The sequence below is a fragment of the Microcebus murinus genome, chromosome 7, assembly GCF_040939455.1.
Source record: "Microcebus murinus isolate Inina chromosome 7, M.murinus_Inina_mat1.0, whole genome shotgun sequence".
Taxonomy (NCBI): Eukaryota; Metazoa; Chordata; class Mammalia; order Primates; family Cheirogaleidae; genus Microcebus; species Microcebus murinus.
Window position 1 is genome coordinate 87,563,492 of NC_134110.1, and position 25,787 is coordinate 87,589,278.

General features: G+C 42.1%; 1 protein-coding gene across 6 annotated transcripts in view; it reads right to left on the reverse strand.

Moving 5' to 3' along the window:
* Positions 1 to 25,787, reverse strand: part of SULF1 (sulfatase 1) — a 173,456-nt gene that overhangs the window by 13,231 nt on the left and 134,438 nt on the right. For 5 of the 6 annotated variants that reach the window (XM_076005237.1, XM_076005238.1, XM_076005236.1 and 2 more), the window contains 9 exons: positions 22,904 to 23,120; positions 20,259 to 20,493; positions 18,678 to 18,774; positions 18,138 to 18,232; positions 17,756 to 17,821; positions 16,629 to 16,801; positions 11,273 to 11,415; positions 11,055 to 11,178; positions 9,153 to 9,186 (listed from right to left, as the gene is read on the reverse strand). In XM_076005237.1, the coding sequence (XP_075861352.1) occupies positions 9,153 to 9,186; positions 11,055 to 11,178; positions 11,273 to 11,415; positions 16,629 to 16,801; positions 17,756 to 17,821; positions 18,138 to 18,232; positions 18,678 to 18,774; positions 20,259 to 20,493; positions 22,904 to 23,120 (1,184 nt within the window). The remainder of the gene's footprint in view (positions 1 to 9,152; positions 9,187 to 11,054; positions 11,179 to 11,272; positions 11,416 to 16,628; positions 16,802 to 17,755; positions 17,822 to 18,137; positions 18,233 to 18,677; positions 18,775 to 20,258; positions 20,494 to 22,903; positions 23,121 to 25,787) is intronic. The other variant, XM_076005241.1, reaches the window with a different exon arrangement.

The following is a 25,787-nucleotide window of genomic DNA, read 5'->3' on the forward strand; positions in this document are numbered from 1 at the left end:
GAGAGAGAGGGAGGGATTGATCTGCAGATCAGTTACACTGCTGACTCTGAAGATAGAGGAAGGGCCATGAATAAGGAATGCAGGCGGCCACTAGAACCTGCAAAAAGAGCAAGAAAACAGGATTCTCCCCTTGAGCTCCCAGAAGATTTTAGCTCAGTAAGACCCACTTTGGACTTCTGAGCTCTAGAAATACCGAGAATAAATTTATGTTGTTTTAAGGCACTGTGGTAATTTATTACAGCAGCAATAAAGAAAGTAACATAATATCTAAAAGATAATGTTAGCACAAAGAAAAAGAAAATTATAGGCTAATATTATTTGTAAATCTGATGCACACATCTTAAATATAGTGCACAGAATTCAATATCATATTAAGAAAATAACCCACAATGATTTAGTGGAATTTATTCCAGGGTTGAAAGGTCGATTCATTCTTACTAAATTTATGAACATAATGTTCCATATTAAGTTAATAGATCTAAGGAGAAAAATTATCTGAGCATTTGTATAGATGCTGAAAAAGCTTTTTGACAAATTCAACACTCATTAATGATAAAAACACAAAAATAAACAAAAAAGAAAGAAAGAAAAAGACTTCAGGGCTATTTCCTTAACAGGATAAAAGGGTATATAATTTAGTCCTAAAGCCTGCCTGTCACTTAACGGGAAAATCCTAATAACATTTCCACTAAGATCAGAAACAAGGTAACATTATATGGAAATATTAGTTCATTCAATTACACATATCTCTATGTATCTGTAGGTACAGGAATAGATGTCAATAATATATATGTGTGCATACCTTAGCTCTATCCACCAAAAGGGTCTAGGTGCAAAGACACCTCAGTAGCGATTTTATATCCCTCAAACCCAGATCTTGGTGTCCAAATGCCATGCTCTTCTAAAAGGAAGTAGGGCCCTTTGGAGAAATGGCTGGTTCTAGATGGGGGGCAGCAAACATACAAGATGAACCTGAAACCTATTGTTAGGCCAGAAAGCAATGAAGTGCTCGAAAAATGATGGAGGCACTTCAAAAACACATAGAAGACAGCTGAAGAGACACCAGTGGCCAAATCTAAGGCAAAATTATTTATTTTGGTGTTATTTGTTCAACTTCAAAATAATGATAGCAAAAAAAAAAAATCCATGGAATAAAATGAGGATCTGAGTCCACATCAGTATAAATAAATAAATAGAAGGGAAATCTCTTTATGGTAGAATACCACCTAAGAAATGTGGGAGGAACAACAGAGTTCGAAAAATCACCATTTTGCAGTCATATTGTTAATAACAAAATGACTCAGGCAAGAATCATGAATGCTTGCAAAAGCTAGTGGATGAATTACTTATTCATTAAAAAAGAAAAAAAAAAAACCCAGTAATTTTATAGTGGATTAACCTAGCAAACACAACCTTAGCCAAGTAATCAAAGGTGATACCACCAAACAGATGTTATGCAGCTCCTGATAAGATATCCCAAGAACTCGACATGACTTTTGTGGTATTCCTGCCAACAGCGCGCAACTTCAGTCAGACCCCAACTGAGGAACATTTTACAAAATAACTGGCCTGTCCTCTTTAAAATGTCCTGACTGATGATGAAAAGTTGAGGAACTGTGCCAAATGAAAGGAGACTTAAAAGAGGTGCCAATTTACTGCAATGTATGATTCTGGGTTGGATCCTGGATCGGAAAACTAAGAAAACTACAAAATTATGAATATGAAGCTATTGGGACAGTTGGCACCATCTAAATATAGAATGTGGATTAGATAATAGCATTGTAACCATGTCCAATTGCCTGATTTTGATAAATGCACAACAGTTATGTAAGAGAATGTTTTCGTTCTTAGGAAATACTTACTAAAGCATTTATATAAAAGGGGTATGATGTCTGCATATTACTCACGAATGATTCAGGGAAAAAAAGGTGTGTGTGGAAAGAGTGAGAGAACCACCCAAAACCCCCCAAAACAGCAATGAAGCACATGGGGTAAAATTTCTTGGAACTATTGCAACCTTTCTGTAGTTGTAAAGTTATATCAAAATAGAAAGGTCAGAAACTTATTAGACATTGGAATTTAAATTTTCCATGTCTCTGTCCTGATTTCTTACAGTCTTTGGCTGACAAAAGGAAACAGTTTTCTTGGGCCATTCTGAAGTTCTTTATTCAGAGAAGAAAGGTGCAGATAGATTTGTTCTGAAAAGTGAATTTTTGGAATCAACATAGATGCTTTCAAGTTACTGGTATTTCTCACCCAACCCTGGCAACAGAAAAGTTACGAAAACACTTAGAGAAATTCAAGAACATTCATGGGTCTCAAGCTGTCACATTTCTTTGCGGATGACACTTATTTGCTTTGAAAAACATAACCATGTAATTGTAATTACATCATGCCATATTCTACAGAAGGTCACTCAGAGATCATGCGTGCCTGGAATTCTAACTCTCCCTGGAGCAGTTGCAGTGTTATAATGATCACGTGCTAATGGTGTCATAAGAAGCAGAAAGGATTGTTTCTACAGGTTTAGGATGACTCCTACAGCTTCTCTGGCTCCTGCAGCAGCCCATGGAACAACTACAATTTCCTAAAAGTACCAGGGTCTCTCCTTGCTCAGCACTTGTTATTTATTCCTACAAGCTGTGTCCCTTGTCATCATCCTGGTCAGCTCTCAGCCTTCAAGATTAAATTTAAGCACCATCCCCGCCACTGGGCCTTTCCTGCCCTTACTCTGCGTCTCCTCAGACCATGTGAGCCCCTCCATCACAGCGTCCACCTGTACCTGAGTCGGGGTACCTGTGCTCGGCGACGAACGTTGCATTTCACTTGGCTAGATGTCTACAGTTGCAGGAAGCAAGTAATGGGTCAATCAGGGAACCATAAGGCATCACAGTTGTGCTGCTTGTTGCTCTCTGGCTGGATATATTTCGATTAACATAGCTATTCTCCCCCAAGGGTCAGTTCTCCTGGTACAAATTTAATTTTCAAAATGGAAAGAGCCTGAACAGAACATCTGCACTAATACGTCCATTCCTTTATCCTAAGCCCTTCCATGTTTTTCTGTGCTTGCTGGGATTTTTCTGAAGGCACAAGGTTTCCCTCATTTGGGACAAAATCATTATGCATCTTGGGCGATTTTCATGCTGCTTGAAACATAGCATGTTTTAGCTTGAGGTGGATTTTGATTTAGGCTTTGAAATTTCAGAGATTCTGATTTTGGTGTCCTGCATAATATACAAAAGGCAATTGTAAATACCTATTTAAGGGCATTTGCTAGGCATAAAAGACTATACATTTCTAATCTACATAATTTCATTGATGAATTGCAACAGCTATTTATTTTATAAATAAAAGGCAATAAATGTTCAACTATGAAGGCAGCACAGAAATAGAAATAAATATAAAATGTATTACTTATCTCTAGATGAATAACTGTGTAGTCAATGGCTGACAAAAATAATACACTGGCTTATGGTTAAATGCACATAACTTTTTAAATACTTAACTGATTATAAAAACTGCTAATTTTATCATCCCTTAACATGAAGGTAAATGTCCTTCAAAATTCCAGGGCCCTTTGATATAATTTATTTCTTATGATTCAGATTTATTATTCAACATCAATCATAGAATAGCATTAATTCAGGGCCTACTTTCCAGGTATTATCTTATGTAATCCTTATGTGTTAATATGTGTATACATATTACTATCAACATTTTACAGATGAGAAAATTAAGTCATAATAAGACAGGTTAAATAAATTGTCCAAGAGAATCAGTGTAGTGTAGAGATGAGCAGCACATGCTAGAACCAGACTCTCTGGGTCTGAATCCCACCACTTATCAGCGGTATAATCTTGGGAAAGTTACTCAGTCACTCTGTGATTGAATTTCCTCATCTGTGAAATGGGGATAATAATAGTACTGACCTCACAAAGTTAGAGCGAGAGTTAAATGAGTTAATATACGTAAGCACTCGGAAGAGTGCTGGAACATAGTAAATTATACAATACTGTTAGCAAATGGTCCCCGAACCGGGAAGCAATGGAGCTAGAACTTGAACCCAATCTGACCCACAAAACTGTTCTCATAACTGTTATTTATGTCACTTATTTATGTTATTTATGTCACTCTGATCAACCCAAATCCTCTCCTATTATTCCTCCCAGTTTCACACTCTTGAATTTTCTCCCTATTGTATTTAAAAACTCTTTGATGTACCCTATGACTAGGGTGATCGCATTTTCTGGCTTGCCTGGGACAGTCCCAGTGTCCGTATGTTGCATTGCACTGGCATCCGGTCCAGTTTAGCATTTGTCCACAATTTTTGAAATTTTAGTTTAAAAAATGGTTTTAAACACAACTATTTTGTAGATCTAGTGATGAATTCATCGGCCAGTAAATACACATATCGACATTTATATCATTTTAATTATTTTTTAGTACTCTTACCCATGGTCAAAAACATCCCTGTTTGGAAGATAAATTATATCATCATGCTACATATAACACTCTTCATAAGATAGGCTCTGGCTACCTTTTCAGTTCATCCCTCACTCCTCATTCCCTTGGACTCACTGAACTCATCATCACCCCAGACAAACCTCACCTTTGCATGAGCTTTCTCTTCTAGCTGGGCTGACTTCCTTTACCCTCCTGTGTCTGGATCACCCCAATGCCATCTTTGAGATGTGGCATAAATGCAACCTCCTTGGGAAGTTTCTTTTTAATTCCTCAGGGCTGGGTTGGGGCCCTCTCATTGCTCTTATGGAGCTAGGAATTCCCTTCCCCACACTTTGCATTGTGCATTGTAACTATCACACTTGACTGGACCCTCCTCGAAGGCAGTGCCTAGCATACAGGTGGCCATTTAGATTCTGTCCTTATTTATTTGTAGAATGGCTGCATGAGGAGGAATTTCTACTTATCATGTACCCCCTAAATATTGAAACTGATTAAAGTAAATTCCATTCTTCAGTTTGGGAAAGATCTTAAAGAGCTCTGCAAATGCTACGTTTAGTTTCTTCTTCTATGACGCGCGAAACAAGGAACTCAGAGTAGAATCACTTTTGGATGAGTAAGAAAAAATGATGAACATTCTCTGAGAGCTTAGTCCAGCCCAAGTCTGACTTTACCCCTGACCAGAGTGGCTACCGTTGTCACCCCACCCCCAGCCACCCAGTGCTCATGGTGTGTCCAGCAGAGCTGTGGCTGGACGTTGGTGCCTACTTGCCCCTCCACGACACTCCTCTTTGCAGGGGGCAAACCCACAGCCTCACCGAGCCGCCCTGGCTCTGACCTACACCCTAGCAACCTTGACCCCAAGTCTCCTTTTTGCCTTAGGAGGCCGGCCTCACCTCCAGCCCCTTTAACCCCAAACCCTGACCTTGCCCTACCTGTTGTTTGAGCACCGGAGGCAAAAAAAAGTCCAACAGTGCTGGCAAGGCAGCTTGCAGATAAGATAGAGTCCCCGAGACGTGACAGAGAGAGAAGCAGGGGAGCTTCCATAGAGCAACGTAGGGCAGGGCAGTGAGGGTCTGGTGTTTTCTTCTCATCTCAAGAGGTTCAGGCAGTTCAGAAAATGGACTTGAGTGTCCACCTCTTGGTTGCTGATGACTGCTGATGAAGACCTTTTTGTCTCTTATAAAACATGCTAACATTCTTTGGAATCCGTATCACTTACTATTCCCTTTCACATGCTCTTCCAGCCACGTGAATGTTCTGTGCCCCGTATTGTGTTTTACCAATACTACCTACCACTTATTGGGGGTTGCCACCCACCAGACTCAGTTTTAAGCATGCTCACCAGCGAGGCTGGGATTTGAACTCAGAGCAGTCTGGCTCTGGCATCCACACACAGGACTGCAGTGCTGTACAGCCACTGACACACAGCTGTGTCACCCACGACTGTTTTGGGCACACACGGTCGCTATGTGGGAGATGAACCAAAACAAGCGAAAGCAATGTGGACGGAGCGTGGTTGCTGAGGGTGGAGCTGGGTGCAGTCTGCCAGCCAGCGGGCTCGGAGCACAGCATCGGGAAGCAGCCCTGCCACGGGAAGGCTGCCAGCACCTGACTGTCTGCCTGCACGGCCACTGAACACCCGGCCACGGCTGCCAGGAGCTCTTCTTGGACATCAAAGGGTAGCAGCATCAGCTTTCATATGCAGTGGGAAAAATAAACACCCCATCGACCTGTTGATCCTTTTCTATTTTGCAATACACTTAGAAGCTATTGCTTTCAAATCCAGCCAACAATTATTTCCTGAGTCATTGGTGCTACTTTCTGAGCTGTGCCCTTGCTCTGAGCTTGTCTTAACTGGAAAATGACCAGTGTGAGTAAGCAGAGCATTGCAGCTGCCCCTGCCTCGTGCACAAGGAGCGGCATTCAAAAAAACAAGAAAGAAAGAAAGAAGGAAAGAAGAAAAAAAGAAAGAAAGAAGGAAAGAAGGAAGGAAGAAAGAAAGAAAGAAAGAGAGAAAGAAAGAGAGAAAGAAAGAAAGAGAGAGAAAGAAAGAGAGAGAAAGAAAGAAGGAAAGATTGAACAGGGAACAAACTTGGTTTTTGAAGCTCCTTTTTAAATAAGTTTGAAGATTAATTTTTGCAAATCCACCAAAAAGAAGGCAGTTTAAAAGTACTTATTTAGTCCATCTTGTCGAAGATAAGTTTTCTAAAATGCTCTGTTGAATTTTCAAATTTTGAATTCTTTAGGTCTGGTTGTTATTTCTCTCATGTCTTTTTTGTAATCAAATTTCATCTTAGTTAGTTTTCTAAAACCTTTAAAATCTGAAAGAATTAAGGCTCTGAAACCTCTTAAGTGGTGCCAATGATGGAGGGCTCTGTACTGGGGACACCGTGGGGAGACAGCAGTTTTCCTGCAGTTCTGTCCCTACTGTCCCCATTCAATCCTACAAGTCCCAGTGAACAGGTAAGTCCACATCAGATTGCATTCGGGTGTCCAGTGAGTCCCCAGGTGTGAGTAGGCAGGTGTTCTCTCGGTGACCCCGGGCCAAGGTTTCCTGTCTACGACAACAGGGATACCCACGGAAAGACAGCTTGCCTTATGGATTATGAAATGGGGAAGTCTGAAAATGTCAGTTATTTCAAATTATAGCGCATCCTTAGATCTGACCTTTGGTAAGGAGCCGAGCAGAAAAAAGCAGCAGGTAACACCATGTCACCCCGCACACGTGCTCTCAACGACTAAAGTTGCCAAGTCTGTATCAAAATAACCTGAGAAACAAATGATTATTTGGCCGGTTGAGTGGCGGAATCAGGGATCAGGGAAGGGGAGAGGTCCTTGTCACTGAATTACCCCCGAAGTGGAGCTAAACATTCTTCATTTCAAAGTTGTCCAGGGATGACCTCCTGGAGAATGACTGTGACTCAGCGCTGACCAGGCTTGTCATAACCCGTGAATACCCTTTATTTCTCTCTCATGACGAAAGTAAAGGGACACTAGACTGGCAATCCCTTAGCTGTAAGTTGAGAGCATCAAGAACCAACTGTAAAGTCAACATTTAGTGTTAGGTCCATTTAGAATGGTGCACTTTGGAAATGTCTTAATGCGGACCCTGGGGAGCAGCCAGGAGAGTCTTAGTGTATGGGGCCCGAGGGCCACAGGTGGCTGGCTGAGGACATTTTATCTGGCCTGCCAGGTGTTTTTGCCTCCGCTGCCTGTCCTGCTTAGCAGCTGACCGGTCCCGGGCCCACAGTGCGCATGTGCGGAATGTGTCGCCACACTCTCCAACGACCCTCCAACGGTCTGAGGGACAGTGAACTGGCCCCGTTTAAAAAGTTTGAGGACCCTTGTCACTGTATAGGATATTACCCTGTCAGCCCAGACCCTAGGGGATACCCGCTTAAGAGTGGGTTCTTCTGCTCTGTTTTACATGTGCTGGGGTTGGTGGGGGTAGATGGAAGAAAGGAAAGAAGAAAAACAGGAGAGCAGAGAGAAAATAGAAGAGATATATAAATGGCTATAAAATACCCTCAAAAGTCCAGCTTCCTTTGTTTACATCTTCCCCACCACCTGTCCTACTGTCATTTGGAAGGAGGACTCTGAGACCATAGCCCTGGAGGCTGGAGGGAACGGTGGTGGCTGAAGAGGGTTCCCTGGAGCAACACTATTCCCCTGTTTCTCTGAGAAGATATTATCATGGATGGCACCTAATGGAGTCCATGTTTCTTTGGCGGACGTTCCTCTCCCAGGCGAATTCATTAGCTAGGCTACCAGCTAACCCAGCAGTGCCTGGGTTTCCCCTGGGCAGAGGTGGTCAGACCAGTCCCCACCCGCCTCACGTCACATGTTCCCAACAGACTCAGTCTGAGGTCTGTGCTTGGAGTGGAAAATTAGCAACGGCTGATGTTGCCGGGTGAGCAAGTGACGTGGCCCCCAGGCATCTGGGTGCCCCCTCCAAAGCACAGGGAGGTAGGAGGGATGGATGGGGGTTGAGGGGATAAGAGGATGGGGCTGAGGGCTGGTGAGGGATTTTTCATGTGCCAGGTACTGTTAGCAATGCTGAGACCTTTCTGAGTGTCCCGACTCTCCCGATGGCCTGTCCCCAGCTTCTAGCACCTTCTCTTTCTCCTCCACCACATGGCAGAGCCTTCCGAATCTTATGTCCGCCACCACCAAAGTTAATTAATGACCATCCACAAGGACGTTCTTTCTGTTTCCTTCAAATGTGGCTTCAGAATGCTCTTAAAGTTCTCATTAGTCCTTCTGTGTCTTGGATATTCTATTTCATAAAAATCTCTGCCCCATTTTTGTGAAGCCCCTCCACCAAATAAATCAGTGTGTAAGTGCCACAAAGAAAATCAATCTCCCACCCTCTCCCAGGGCTCCCAAAAGGCCACATGGTTTTTCCCCTTCACATGGTTCCATGCTTAGAAGCATCATCCAACAAGCAAACAAGCATGGGAGTGAGTAAATGCTCTGAGACATCTCGATGGGACAGTGAGCTGATTTAAAAAGCAAAATGACAGATCTGTGACTGATGACAAAATATGGTGGAGAATGCTGTTAGAACAAGCATGCATCCCAAGATGTGCTCTGCGCAACACGGTAAGAAACAGAAATTAGTCGAAATGACTGGATCATGCAATTATTGGGGGAAGAAGCTGCCGAGGAGAATAAAAAAGTGTGAATACCTGTGTAGGTCATAGCTTCCTCCATCTTTATTTCCTGATATAGGAAAATACAAGAGTAATTTGTGTTAGCTTTAGAACTCACAAAACCATTCACTATATAGTTTTCCATGCACAACATCTAAATCCTAGAAAGAAACACATCGTGTTAAATACAGACAGTGCTGAAGCCCAACAGAGATTTTTCTACTAGACAGGTTCAACATGAAGATTGAAAGCTATAAATGAAAAGGTTTAAGATAAAAAAATATGTAAGAGTTCATATGAAAAAAAAAAGGGTAGGGTGAGACATGTGGGAGAGCCCACTTAAACCAGTGAGAAAAATACTTCCAGAAGTGCGTGCAATTCTCCGTAAAAGTTAAATTTCAGTTATTTTTAGACAAAACACTTGAACAAATGGGCCAATAATAATTTCCCTTAGGAACAGTCTAGAAGGTGGAGAGCACTACTTGCAGTATAACAGCATAACTGGCTCCACCTGCTGTGTCATGTTACTACTGAGAGACGCTATCAGATTTCACTGAGTAGAGCTGTTATGTCGTCACCAATAAGAGTGCTATGTTCTTTAGGGGCGAAGTATCTGGGTGTAATATTTCTAGTGCCTCTAATGATTGGTTTAGATTCCACGTATTTGTGGGCTCTTTCTTTCTTTCTTCCTTTCATTTTTTGTAAGATTTGAGGAACAGGTCAACAGATAAGCAGGATATTTGAAAAGATTTGAGCTGAGTGGGGTCAGTGACCAAAAGACCTATTTTGCAAGTGCAGCCCTCTCTTGACTGGCAACTAATTCCACTAAGTGCTAATTCCACTAAGTGTTGACTGAGGGCTGAGATATGACCTCTCTCACAGGATTTATGTTTTCTCACGGGCCTTTCTGGCCTTACAATGGAGGAAATGACAGGCACTGATGTGGATCATTTTGGGAAGGGGACCCTTTCTCCCTTCAAGTCGCATGACTCAGAGAGCTGCCCGTTCTCCCTGCTGGTGATGCAGGCTCTGCCCCTGACCCACGGAGACACAGGCTGTTACAGACACCGAGAAAACTCAGCTATGTAACAAAGAGCTCCTGCAAACTGCTCCTGAATGCCCGTGAGTCCAGCTCTTCACCCTTTAGGGGGTTGGCATGTCAATGCCCACGCCCTTGCCAGCCTTAGTTCTATGTCCTTCCTTATAGGGACAGCTGGTATTTAAACTTCTACAGAAATTATGAGGAGAAAATGAGAATTCTCATTAACCAGGAAAGAGCTGGGGCTGACATTGAAAAGAATGTCCCCATGAACCAAAAGGAGGAATAAGTTAGTTTAATATTGCAGAGCAGGGAAGGAATAAACATCTGGCTGATTCCATACAGACCCTCTTATACTTTGAGATCCCAAGTTAATGAACTGCTCAAATATCTCTAGTTTCAGATGGGAAATACTAGCAAAAGAAATCTAATTCACTGTGTTGTGGGCAGGGATCCAACTGGGGGAGCTCCCACTTGGGACAAGCAGAAATAGAACATTGTGTGTTTCCATCTAAGTTCTCTTAAAAAGAAAAGAGGATATCCTGGTTTACTTAAAGTATATCTTATGACTGTTGACAGCAATAACAAATTAATCCCCAAAGCTTTCATCTCATCTTCCAAAAGATGCTTCTATCAGGAATCGAGGTTTACTAACAGAGTAGATCTGTGTGAGAGATTGGAAGGAAATGCCCACCAAATGTTTTGGTGGATTAAGTTTTTCATTAGTGTACCCAGAGCTAAACTTAGAGATAAAATTATGTTTGGAATTGCTTGGAAAGTTTCCCCTCGAAGTATCCCAAACTATATGTTTCTGTGCATCTAAGTGTTTCCAAGGCCGAAAACTTCATAACACAAAGAATTTTTTAGGTAATATGGAAAAAGAATCCTTTTGTCCTTACCAACTTCAAGGTTCTTAGGTCTTGGGTTGCACTGCTTATACCCTTGACAACTTCTGAGCTCCATCAGTTGTACGTGCAGCTGATTCAAAATGCCCCGTTCTACCGTGTGCACAGTATTTGTGAGCTGTGAATGAAGAGAGAAGGACAATAGATTTAATCTCATGTTCTGGTTGTCCCATTTTCAACAGCCTTCATAAAATGAACACGTATTGTCTTACCTGATAAGGATCTGTATTCATATCAAAATACTCCAAAAAGCCAGTGGCAAACTCACAGAAAAGAAAATTATGCGTCTCATTAACTGTACGCAAACACCAGTAGGTGTTATTGTTAGAACTCGTGCAAGCACAGAACGATCCCACTGTTGGGTGAAAGAGAAAAACAGAACAAAATGGTGAAAAACCTTAGGCAGGCTGGCCATTCCAATGTTTCCTTATCTTCATACTTTAAGGTTCACATTCTTTTTCTTTTTTTTTTTTTGAGACAGAGTCTCCCTTTGTTGCCCAGGCTAGAGTGAGTGCCATGGCATGAACCTAGCTCACAGCAACCTCAAACTCCTGGGCTCAAGCGATCCTCCTGCCTCAGCCTTCCCAGTAGCTGGGACTACAGGCATGTGCCACCATGCCCAGCTAATTTTTTCTATATATATTAGTTGGCCAATTAATTTATTTCTATTTATAGTAGAGACGGGGTCTCGCTCTTGCTCAGGCTGGTTTGGAACTCCTGACCTTGAGCAATCTGCCCGCCCCGGCCTCCCAGAGTGCTAGGATTACAGGCGTGAGCCACAGCGCCCGGCCAAGGTTCACATTTTCTTATAAATACTATCATGTGTTGTTAAGGATAATGATAATTTTTTCCCTTTCTCTATACAAATTTCCTGTGAGACTAGGTGGAAAAGGAAAAAAAAGATGGTGATCTCATCTAGGCTGAAGGCGGAGGTGAAGTTTCAGGCACGTTAGTTTAGCCTCCCCTTTCCTCCGTTAGGCAGTGGTTTCCAACATGGGGTGAGTGAGTGGAGTATGAGAAGGAAAACGTCATCATTTCTATTTATGGTTATTTATACTTTTTTTTTTAAAAAAGGAAAAATGGTTATTTAATAAAGGCATGGTTGGAACTGGTGCCCTCGCTTGTTCTGTGTGACAGATGGCCACAAGCCACAAATGGAACAGAGCAAGTTGGATTCTGCAACGTGGAGGGGTTTGGAGAATAGCTTGGTGGATTTGGGATGATCTCTGCAACACTTTCACATAAGCTGGGCTGTGATCACGAACATCTTTCATATCACACAGAGGTCCCTGGTTAACTTGCAGACGGTATGTAAAAGATGTAAAACTGAAAAACAAATCACCTGCTCTTCTATTTACAGAAAGGCAAAGGTTCCAAATTTACTCATCTTTCCTTTAATAATTGACTTTCAGAAACATGGCATCTAGAAAATATTTTTTTAAAACAATTAGGATAGATACTCTTAATGAGCATTCCTCGTGCACTACGTATTTTGCACGTACTGTATTAAGTCATCTAATCCTCAAAGCAACCTCTTGAGAAAGATTATTATCATCATCCTCATTTTATGGATGGTACAACCAAGACACAGAAAAATTAAATAATTTGTCCAAGGTTGCACAGCTGATAATTCAGCACTGGGGTCTGGCTAGAGGGTTTATTCTTAACCACTAGACTCTACTGCCCTATGCAGTATTAGACACACTAAACCTGTCCCCTTAAGCTAAAAGAGATGTTTTAAACAATGAGTGAGAAATCACTTTTTTTAAAAATTATTTTAATGGGCTTTATTTTTTAGAGCAGTTGTAGTACACAGAAAAGTGGAGTGGAAAAGTACAGGTGTTCCTGTATCACCCCTGTCCCCATAGATGTACAACCTCTGCCACTATGGAAACCCCCACCAGAGTGGCACGTTTGTTACAATTGACGAACCTACATTGACACATCATTGTCATTCAAAATCCACAGTTTACATTCAGGTTCACTCTTGGTGTTGCACACACTATGGGTTTGGACCATGTATGACATGTGTCCACCATGGTTGTATCACACAAAGTCATTTCACTACCCCGAAATCCCTCTGTGTTCTGCCTGTTCAGCCCTCTCTCCACCCGGACATGATCTTTCAGAAGAAAAGAGAACATTTAAAAAACAGATGATTGAAAATGTCTTCATTATTATATAACTGTTCATTAAAAGTGCTCTAAACATGTTATTTATAATTTATATTGCTTATATGTGAACATTTAGCTCACATCTACATATTAAAAACAATGACATCAGAATTTTCTAATCTGTGTAGAAATCTTCCAAATTAGCAATTCATATGGATTTTGAATTTGTCTCTTAAAACATACAAATATAATACAATACCTTGTGATTGCTTCGTAAGAATAAATGATAAATCTCAGGGAGGATAGAAATTCAAAAGTGTAATTTCAATAAAAATCACTGCTTAGTTCATGGTGGTATTAAAAGAATGAGTGTCCTGATTTACTCAGAGTGCCAACGATGTACAGGTATGGAATCAGCCCATCCTTCTAAGTCAACTTTCACGTCAAGGCAGTTCTAAGATCACGTATTAAGCATAAACTAAACCTTTGGCTCACTGATTTGTAAAGTGTGACCCTGAGATTTCTTTTTTTTTTTAAAGTATACATAGCAAGTGAGAGCAAAATGTTTTGGGCTCTCCAAAGAATAAAAACTATTTAAAAAAACTTTTCTTTACCTTTATCTAATAATTTTTAATTTCGATTTTGTGTAATTTCATAATACACAGGGCATATTAGTATAGTGGTACAAGTATATAATCAAATATAGACTATGTGTTCATTTTAAAAACTGACATGGGTACATAACCAAAAATGTTTAGAGATCATTGCATTGGAGGATCATGTCCTTGGGTATATCTGATTTTTCTTTTCTATTTTTTCATGTTATTGAGTATTGACTACAATCAAGGGTGTAAGTTGTCACTGCAAATATGAGGAATACAGGAATAAACATTAAAATATGAAGTAGAATAGGTAAAAAAAATCAAAGAATATTACAAAGTTTTACTTCTCGAAATTTTTATTTCAGTATATATTATATATATGAACACATGTATATATATATATATATATGTACACGTGCACGTATGTGTATGGGATCCTGACATAAAATGTGTTCTGTAAAACAAAACAGTCATGTGGCTTGTGAAAAAAATTCCAATAGCTGCTGTCTTAAAATATCAGTACAGTGAGCACCAAGAATATTTTGTATACTAGGAAGAGCGCTGAATTTGGTATTGAATGAGATCAAGTCCCCACTCTGCTCCTGTAAGAGCCGAGTGATAGTGCACATTCCTCACGTCACCAGCACAGTGAGACACGCGGCCAGCACGCAAAGGTAGATTAAATTGACATGAGTTGATTTGATCTTGGACAGGGTGGTTTGCTTGTTTTTTTTTTTTTTTTTTAATTTATTCACCTAATATTGACTCAGCATTTCCTTTGTGCAGGGTATAAGAGTGACACAGAAACAAGGTCTCTTATCTTGAGAAATTTATAGTCTGGTGGGGGAGACAAAAGTTAAGCCACAACAAAAATAAAGAAATGTACAATTACAAGTGTGGTAAGTCCCATGGAGAGAAAGTAGGGCTCGCCCTGGTCTGAGCGCAGGAAGGGTGTCCATGAGAAGTGACACTGCAGCTGAGGTCTGAAGGGCGAATGGTGGTTGATAGGCACAGACAGGGCTGTGGGTGGGTGCAGGGGCAAGAGCCTTCTAGGAAGATGGAGCAACATGTGCAAAGGCCCTGTGGTAGGAGGGAGTTTGGGATGGTTGAGGAACAAAGAGAAGCCGAGTGGCCTAATATGCAAGAATGGGAGGAAGTGGTCCCAAAGCAAGACTGGACGGTAGCACTCAGGGTTTTGTTGGATATGTTGAGGATTTTGCTCTTTAGCCTGAAAAAAGCAGGGTGGCATTCAAAAAATCACTCTAGCTCTTCTGAGCAGAATGGATTGATGCAAGTATGAGAGGAGCCTGTGAGACCACACAGGAGATTTGGCAGTGGTTGAGGTAAGACATGGTGGTGGCGTGGGCAGGATGACCTCAGCTCAGATGGGGAGAAGCAGACAGAGGTATGAAGGACTCTTCCTGGCAACAGCAACTATAACCTCATGTGTCTCAATGCTTCATCTTTCAAGGGGCTACCAGCCCTCGACACACCAAATTCTTTACTGCCTCATGACCCGCTCATGCCATCCCATCTGCCTGGACGCTCTCCCTCCCACACGGCTTGCCTCTCTCCACCCTTTAGGTTTCCGCTTAAATTTCACCTCTTCCCAAAGACCATCATTCCCGCAATCTCTAAAAGGGTCCCCTTAAAAAACTTACATCATGGTTTCCTTCATAGCATGACTACAGCTTGTAATTATTTTATTTATTTCGTCTCCTGTCTTTTTTGCCTTCTCCCCATTAGAACGTGAGTGTTACGAGGGCAGGGAACAAAGTGTGTCACTGAACGTCGTGTCCCCATCCCTCGGCCCAGGGGCTGGCCAAGAGCAGACCCCTAGTCATCTGAATAACCCTCAGAGCTCCCCAGGCCCCAGGCAAGCACCTATATTAAGAGTTAAATGCTGTGACGTTAAGAGTTCACTCGCCCTCAATGCGACTGTAAACATAAATGCAAACGTGAATGCTGAAGTCAAAAAGCATCCAAATGGAAAGAAAAAACAAAAATCCTCCCAGATAGGCCCTAGATTCCCCTCTCTAAGAAGGGTCTTCAGATTCCTTGGAGTCTCCAAATCCCAGTTTGAGAAACACTGGCCTAGGTGGTCCGCAGTGAACAATGACAAGATTCTGTGTTTCATCTCCTCCCTAGGCTGGTAACCCTTCATCGGGCGACGAACCACAAACACCACAAAAATTTAGTGTATTATCTCTGTACGACCTCAGTGAAATACTGTGTACAGGCCACTGAAGAAAATATAAGCACCAATTTAAAAAGTGCATAATTATTAGTATTCCATATTCTTAGCAACATAACGTAAAAACCAAATCATTCTGTAGAGTCTTTATTTTGCACCAGTGCCAGTACTGAAGTGGACTGAGAGAGAGTAAGTAGGACATGGGCCCCGAGTTGAATGGACTTTGCCATTCTTCTACTTCCTTTCATTATGCTTACAATATGCACTTCAAATAAAGCAGGAAAAACATTCTACGTGGGTCAAAACCATCCAGGATTTACTGGCCTTTCCTCCACTTAGTTATTTAGTTACAGAGCAGTTGTAAGGGACAGAAACTCTGCCAGGTGTCGGGGACTGTGTAAAATAACATCTGCAGGAGGAAAAGCCCAGGGAGAAGCTTGGCATTTGCAAACAAGATACCAAAACAATTTCCAAAGAAAAAAAAGGAACGTTTGGTAAAACGATTCAAGTTGCCAGGGCTGGAATATCATAGGATGCTTTCCCCTCGAATCGTTCTAGAGTCCTGGTTTTAGGAAAGCTGCTAAATTCCTAGTCTAAGTGACGAGCCGCTGTCTCTCTGCACAGTGGCGGGAAGTGGCATTGAAAACTAGCAACTTACAGTTCCAGAACGGGGCCGTCTGCCAGTGGTTGTTGTCGTGCGTGAAGCAGGTGAGGCCGGGCAGGCTGCACTCTTCCCCCTTCCGCTGCCGCTTCTTCTCCTTCCGCTCCTTCTTCCGCCTGCGGGTCTCCTTGAACAGCTGCAGCTTGCTGTCCACTTCCTGAGCAGCCTCCCTGTCCCAACAGCGGGGATTTGGGGCGAATGATCAGCAGGTGCTTTCTCAATTAAAAATAGGCTTGCTGCTCTGAATCTTGCACAAACATTTACATATACGATAACAGAGCCACAGTGATAGATGATCTGTATTTTGCAAAGAGGGCCTTAAAAATATAACCAGGAATAGCGAAGGCTAACTCATCTAGTGACAACTGTCTTGGAACCTCATTAACCCTGACAGCCTCAACGCTTTCTTCCTCATGCATGCGTACGCAGTGACGGACATAAACGTCAGTGTGAATCCGTGCAGCCTGCAAGCCACACTCTTTGGATGCATGAATGGCTTAGACGTTTGGTGGCTCAGTACCTATCCACTACTGAGTCCACGGTTAGCTGGACTAGATGGCTTGGATTAGAAGCTTTTAAGAATTCTGTGACAAGTTCTACAAAATTGGAAAGCCAATTTTTAAAAAAATTCTGTTTTATAATCTTGGGTTTTTTTTCATAAAAGGCTTAAATTTTGTTGTGGTTCAAATACTAAAGCTCTTTAACATGCAAATTTGGCTATTATTTAAAAAAATATGTATGTTTCTTCCTGCTTTCAGAACTCAACACTGTTACCGGCCGCTCTACAGAACACGCCAGCCTAATGGCGAGAGTCTGTAACTCAATCACCAGGCACAGAGAGCAGGGGATGGGGTGAAATCCGGTCACAGGGCCCACGTGTGAGGCGGGGAGCGCGTACAGAATTAGAGTAGAACCCAGCACGGCTCCTCGCAAAGGATCCCAAGACCATCGTCCCTTGATGAGGTGTGGACTTTTGTTTTCACCTTCTTGAGCTATGTGCCCTTCTGGGCGGATCTGCTTGTTCCGAAGCAATATCGCTAGGAACACAGGGACCCCCGGCCTCTCAGAAGGGTCCAGTGGACAGTCCCTGACTCCCAGCAAACATGGAAAACAGAATTACTTACTTGAATGGATGAAGGTGGCTCTTTAGTTTCTCCTGTTTCTTTACACCTTTCTCTTTATTGTAATAGCTGCAGGCAAGATTTAAAGAAGTGAGCCTTCATAACCTTGCATTTGATGCAATAGTTCATTTTATAAAACGAAAGCAAAACAGAATAAAGGCAGTTACTTTGTTGTAACTGCTAGCTTAATGGGACTTTTTACCTTCAGCTTAAGTTTATGGCCTATTGAATTTGACTGGACTAGTTTAGGGCATTACTCTATATGATACTGCATTCATGTTAAGCTTCCTATTGGTGAAGGAGGGAAACAAGCCTACTGCCAGCCTCCCTGGCTCGTGTAAAAATGAGTGTGGAAAGCAGACCATGGGCCAGAAGACACGCTCACCTCTGTTTGCCGCAGCCACACTCCTCGGGCTTCCTCCTCTTCAGGTGACCTCTCACTTCTCTTAAGTTCTTAATTTTATCTTGCAGAGCTTCAATCTGGAGAACACGCATTTGAACAACGGCATTTTGAGATCAGGAATTTCTTTACAAAGTACCTCTCTTTTCGGCTTGTTTTCTGTGTTCCATAATCATAACTATTCATTTGAGATGATAATTCATTTGGAAACAAGCGGGGCATGGAATCTGTCTACCTCTATATCCCAGCCCGCACAAACAGATGCCTCTTTATAATTGAATCGTTTTCTTGGGGAGATGTCAAAAGGCCATTCCGTCAATCCCCACTGTCTTCTCATTCTGTTTTGTTTTTAGCATGACTATCACTAAATCACTGGAGAAAGACACATACCTTGGTTGTTTTTCATGTAATTATAAAAAGGATGGCGTCTACACGTAGTATGTCCCACCAGTTGCAGTGGGGCTGGTGGCCGAGTTTGAACTTGGAACATAGCTGACAGTGGACAGTCACACAGGCACAACTAACCTCTTTATCGATGTACGCCTTGTGGTCCTTCCAGGCCTTGGCAGATTGATACAGTTCTCTCTCACAATGGATGGTGTCGTTGGGAAGGATAAAACACCTGCAAAAGCAAGCAAAAACACAGGAACTAGGTTGATATTCTAATACTGGAAAACATTAAAGACAGCAAAGAGAACTTTTGTTTGTTTTTTTTTTTTTTTGAGACAGGGTCTTGCTCTGCTGCCCAGGCTGGAGTGCAGTATTGTCATCATAGCTCCCTGTAGCCTCAAACTCATGGCCTTAAATGATCCTCACACCTTGGCCTCTCAGAGTGCTAGGATTATAGACATGTGTCCCCGTTCCTGGCCTGCAAAGAGACCTTTCTATCTGCTAATCTCTTAATGTAAAGATAAACAGTAAGTGTGGAGCTACGTCAAGACGAGGGTAAGTGGGAATGTGTCCTGGAGACCAGTGTGGGCAAACAATGGTGTCATCATCCTTTGACCAGGGTCATCCTGACCCAGGTCATCACTAAGATCAACTTTCAAGACAGTGCTCAGTATTCACATCCCTGTGAACAGATACCATAAAAAACAAAACAACACAAAAAAACCCCCTCAAGTTTTGAAAACCCAAGCAAAGAGACATAGAAAAAAGGGAAGTTTTTGGGGTCATAATGCAAATGGCTTGTCTGAAGAAATGCAGTCAGAAGGGTAATATTCTCTCCACTTGTTTGATCACAAAGAGCTTGCCATTAAGTTCTGAAGCAAAGCAACAGCCCAAGCAATAGAGAATAGTTGGGATATGGGGTCAACCCACAATGTATGAGAAACAAATTCTGGTCTAAATCTCTTAGTATGTAGCTGTGACAACAGGCACCAGGAGACCAGTCCCAGAGATAAAAATCCTGGCAAAGCTCATGGTGCCCCATCTCCCCAAAGTGATGAAAATTAGGGAGAAGCAAAGATCTTGCTAATAAGTTCAGAAAGAAAATATTTCTCTGTTAAGAAAGTAAGTAGATTTAGGAAGGAATCGAAGAAGCAAGAGAGTCCATTAAGCTGTGAGGAGTCCACGCCTTTCCCCACTCTGTGACTTCCAAGGCCTTCTCTGCTCTCTCTGCAGTCTGGGTTAGGTTAGATGCTTCTGCACTCTACATTCATTCCTAATCTATGCCATCTTTCTGGAAGCCTCTCTGGGACTCACGGCCCTCTCTTGAGTTGTGTGTGTCATTTCTGAGGCTGTGACTGTATAACTGCTTTAAGTGACAGGGACCATACAGCATAGAAGAGCCTCTTCCAGACCCTGAAATTGTTTTCATCTGTTTTCTAGATGCCTACAAAGGTAACTGCTTAGGGGCACAAACTCCACGCCTGCTAAGTCAAGATGTGACTGAATTACTCTGGCTCGATTCCCGGCTGATCAATCTTAATGTGAAATTAACCCCAAAGCACACGTCCGAGTCTAGATTGTTTGGACTCCTCATTGCTTCTTTAACCCCCAGTTGCAATGTAGGCCAGCACATGGGCACTGCATTGCCCAGTGATACTTTTTTGCAAAATGCAACATCATGGTCATATGGAGGATGAACACCTAAAGCCTTCCTACTTGTGTGTCACTCGGACGGTAGCAGGCGGGCCCACGGCGTTGCTGCTGTCTGCCAGCATCCCGTCCCCATCGCCATCTCCTGGCCCCTTGCGGCCTTCGTCATGACGCTTGGCAATGTTTCTTGGTTGCAACACTTGCAACTCTTCTTCTTCCAGATTTATGTCATATATTTCGCCTTCGAATTCCACGGACAAGGAACGCGTCTGCCGGGTATGGACAAATCGGGGCTTGTACTCTGGAAAGCAAGAGAAGATACGTCACTATGGACATCCTGACGCAGTTTGGGAGGGAAGAAAATGATCACCTGGTGCAGTGAGGATCTTGGAGAGGGGCAGGGGGTGCGTCTGCATTGCTGAGGGGCAGAGTGGTGCCCTGGACAACCCCTGGCATGCGTGGCGGGAGAGGTGGGCTCCTGTCCTGGCTGTGCCGCTGCATGGCAGTGTGGTGGAGGGCAGGCTTCTGTGGGCCTCTGGCCCTGAATCTCTCAAATGTGTGTGTGTGTGTGTGTGATAGGTCTAGGTGATCTTTAGGTATTTATTGCAGAGACTGAATTTCTACAGTTAGTTTTTGATGTGAACTGCTAAGACAGTGTGTTTGGGTAAGATCGTATTCCCAATTATGATATTAATAATAATGACTATCCTTTCTTGGGCTTTTGCTATCTGTTATATACATTTTGTTTATCTCTAATCCACAGTCTTGAAAGGCAGACATTATTATAAAAACCCTTACATTAAAAAATACTTATCAAATTGTGAAAACAGGCTCAAGAATTTGGTGTTATCGTCCTTATTCTATGGATGGGAAAAGTGAAGTTTTGAATGTCACATACATTTTGTAAGATTACGGAGCTAGGACTATAATCTCGCAGACTACAGTCTTAGCACTGCATTGGGTTGCTTTCTTAAAAAGGCAAATGCTCTAGACACCTTCTGTTTGTACAAATAGTGGAGGACTGCTCTAAGAATAATTAAATTTTGCTCAAGCTTTCATCAGCTAACTGACTTTTCATACCTGGCAGATGGAGGGTAGGGTGGTGGGGGCAAGGGAGGATACTTTCTGGTGACTGTGGAACCTTCTCGAGAGGTCGTGTGTGCTAGGTGAGGACTTCAACGTGCATCAGTGGCCTCCTTTTATCAGATGCACTTAGGCCCTGCAGAGGCATACTCAACTGGCCTCACTTCTCCAGTCTGCTGCTAAAATAGGAAGAAAGGGGGCACAGTGGCTGTGGAATGAGAATTATCATGCCTCTAGGACAGCTCTCTGCAGGCTCCTACAGTTTCCAGATGAGGGAGCAAACTCCGATGGGGAGGTGGGGGGGTGGGTACACTGAGAGTGCTTGCGAGGATTCCGTCCTTCCCATCCTTGTGGAAAGAAGGAAAACAATACCTGCTCTCACAGGATTCCATACAGTTTGGAAAAGCTGCCCTAGACTTCTGTTTGTGCCCAACATTGAAAAATCGATCCGCTTTATGATCAGCGCTTGGGAAACGAAGTCTAACTTTCTGGAAGAGAAGAGGGCGCTCCTACTTCTAAGCTGAACATAAGCCTCAGATAAAAGAGTGTGTCAGGGCTCCTTGTCCCTTGTCTATTTTCAATATGATATCCTTGTGTGAATTAAACCTGGGGTTTCCTCTCAGGAGACAAAGAAAATCTCTCAAATCAAAGGCTCTCAGTCTTTTGACTTATGGGCTCCTTTAAGAATTTGTTGAAAATCATTAACATTGAGGAAAATGTGCATACATGCATAGAATACACTTACAATGTTGGATAAAATATCAGGGATTCGTGAACAGAGAGCCTATATTGTGGACTCCACAATAAAAACGCCTGTTCTAAGGGCTTCCATTGTGCCAGTGAATAACCTGGTTTCTAAATCTTGGACGCAGAATTGAACTTAATGTATGCTGTTTATTTCCAAACCAGAGCAGAATCACCATAGAATGGAGTCACTTTTCCTATAATCCCACTAGATGGCACTAGACTCTCATTCTTTTATGGAAGGCGCGGGCACGCAGGTTTTCACATTTGTATAATCATAGGTTTCTCACAGCTGCCTGATAGCATCTTCATGAAGAAAATGCGAGGGCCAGGGCTTTTTATATTGAATTCAACTAGTTTGACCTTGCCAGTCAGCATGATCCAACAATTTGACAGAATTAAAAACCTATATATATTGTCCTAAAACAGGGCTTAAAATATAAGCCTTTTAAAAAGTGTTTATGCTTTTCCTCTTTAATCAAAGGCGCACACACTGAAACCCTGGATTTATTATTTTTTTTTTTTAAAGCAACTTAAGGCAGACAAATCAGGATGTTAGCATTAAGGTGAAATAAAATTGACCTAAACCATACCCTGTATCCTTTGGAATAACCACTTTGTAAGCTCTTTTATGTGTGCATATGTTTTGCATCTGGTGCTTTTACTAACTATATTTTCATTCCATGCCTAAGTGAAAAATGTTTGCTAAGCAAACTTTCAAATTAATCTTAGCTTTCTTATTTTAAAGCAGAACAGCCATTTGCTTTTAGCTTGAAAACTGCATTGGAAATGTCTGACGCTCAGGAACAACCCTTTCGTCTCTCTGAAGTTCAGTCCTAAAGGCCTTGGCCTGCCACTGAGATGGTCACAAAAGCGTGGCTTACTTGGAGTCTCCTGGTTTCTCAGGAACTGCCTTTGACTCTTCCTCTGGCTTCTGCCGGCGCGATAACCAGACTCCCTACAATTGCACTCTTTGTCCTTGTCATGGAAGCCGCGAGAGTAGACGTTCCGCGTGCTCTGTCGGACCGTGAGCAGGTCACTGGGTCCTTTACACTTGTGAATTCGAAGCTTGCCAGATGTATCCTCAATGCACTGCCACTTCTGCAAGAGCCAACGTGAAAGCAGTTTACCAATTCTGATCCAGGTGTTAGTTATTAAGGGCTGCCGCCATAGTTCCCCCACCACCCCAAGAAGCACTAGCAATACCGTTTTAATAAGAATGCATGAAGAAAGGCAAGGTTTTAAGTGACTCTCCTATAACTCGACTCTCAGTTCTCTCAGTTATTTCTTTCACTGGAGGCAAATGCAGATGACAAGGAAACCACTGGAAATCAAACTACCTCAGTGACACTAGAGCCAAAACCTGATACATGAATCCTTAGCATGCAGACTAAACAGTCTTGAAGGAAACATGTAAAAGCCCTCAGTTCACCAAGGCACAGAGCACAGCTGTCAGGGCTGTTTTCACCAGACCCCTCTTGCTCTGTAAAAACAAACTGGGCTGCTTTGTTCTCTGTTCCTGAATTTCTAATGTGAGCCAGGAAGGAGTGGCATGTGAGGAAGACAGAGATGAGTTAAATCGGAGCCCATCTTAGGGTGAGCCAACCCTCATATACCTCAGACATCAGTAAACTTGTCAGGTTTTCTTTTGTGCCTTTTCTTATCTTTCTGCAAACACTGCACGCCCAGCAGAGTATGGGCATGCCCCTGTGAGAGACGGAGCTCACCTTCCAAACAGATACACACGGGGTGCTTGCATCGGGTTCCCCAGCTTGCGCCTTCTACCAAGCCTCCTGCAGATGCTGCAGGCTCACTTCTGAATACATATGGCACTACATCAGGGCTAAGTGTCCTCAATGCATTTTGAGTATCAACTTGGCTGATATAATAGTTCTTCATCCTGGGGTCATTTCATGGACTCTTCCATGTCTTACTTAAAGACCTAATAACTTCTTTTACATTTTATTTTCCTCCTTCTCCTCCCTAAAAAATTAATTTAGGAGGCAGGAAGAATATTGACCTTAATTTTAAGTTGACCACGGTTGTTACAACAAGCTGAAATACAGTATTATCAAACTTTTGTCTTCTTTTTCCTTCCTTATAAGAGTATCATTTATGTACTATTGTTTATTGATACTTTTCTTTAAATGGATGCATTTCTAAACTATGGTCAATGGAATGCTGTCTGCACTGTAAAAGTATGTGTTTGCTGTGCCACTTACGTATTTTCAAATATATTAAAATAAATAAATATAATCATTAAATAAAAGATGTTCTTTCATGCACCATTTAAAATGATCTTGTATCCCCCCATTGTACCAATGTCATACTTTTGATGAGGTCTTGATTGCAAAGTGTCCTAAAGCAAGTTAAACTTTGGCCAAGGGTCCCAGGTGGCTTTGCTGGCAGACAAATGCCACTGACGTACAAAACGGCATTCTATCATTCATAATGAACCCAGAAGCAGAGTCATGGTTTGTTTTCTCCTAAGGAAGTTGTATGTCCTCAATGTATGTTGAAAAGCAGCTGCTTTTGGGCTTCTACTATATATTTCCCAAATTCCAGATACATAGGGTTCATTCTTTGATTTTACTTTAGCCCCCTACGTTCTTGGTGCTACTGAATTTGGTTATTTCTAGCCATATCAGGTTATGACCTTCTTTTGTGGTTTGGCTAGAATGTGTTGAATGTTTACCATCTTCATCCAGAGAAGTAGGAGCTCAAGAGACAAAGCAACTAATTACAGTCATCCATTAGTATCCCCAGGGGATTGGTTCCAGGATACCCTGCAGATACCGAAATATAGAAGATGCTCAAGTCCTTGATATAAAATGGTATAGTGTTTGCATATAACCTACATATATCCTCCTGTATTAAATAATACCTAATACAATGTAAATGCTATGTAAATAGTATTATACCAGATTGTTTAGGGAATAATGATAAGAAAAAATGTTCATGTTCAGTACAGATGAAACCATCCTTTTTTTTCCTGAATATTTCCAACCCATAGCGGGTTGAATACACGAATGTAGAACCCATGGATATGGATATGTCAGTACCATTGGCCACTGTACTTCAAAGCCACAGAAAGGCAACATGACCAAGAACAGTCTAAGCAGTAAGTTGGGGATGATTTAACCAAAAAAATGTTAAGTCAACTCAATTAGGCATACAGAGTTAGGTCAGATGAGTGGTTCTCAAACTTGGTGGACATTGGGATTTTTTAGAAGATTTCAAGATGATTCTAATGTGTAGTTGGGGTTAAGAGCCACTGCTTTATATTAGTAACTGCTTACTGGACCTCTCTGCAGTGGATCCCATGGGGAAGGTGGAAGGGATATATTTAGGTCTAAGTAGCTCAGATGTGTGGATCTTTGAGATGAATGTATGCATTTGTGAGACTGCTGTGTGCAAAGGAAGCTGTACCTAGAAATGTACTGATGGCACCAGGTCAGAAAATGACTCCAGTTGAACAGATGAATACTACCAGCACATCTACCCTTGCAGAACTATGTGCTCTACTTAGGTGCAACCAGTCTTTCCCACTCCCTCTCCACAAGGAACAAGTGACAGAACTTAGATCTAGCTGAAAACTGCATGTGGCCTGTTTCATGGTCCTGCCTTTTAACATGGACACCAGTCATTTCCAGGCCTGGGTTTGTGGCACTCACAGACTTGTCCAGTTAGCTTGAGGAGATGCCATGAAATTCTCAAAAACATTCTCAGAAGCTGACAGGCAACTCCTTTAAGATATAATTAGATGCC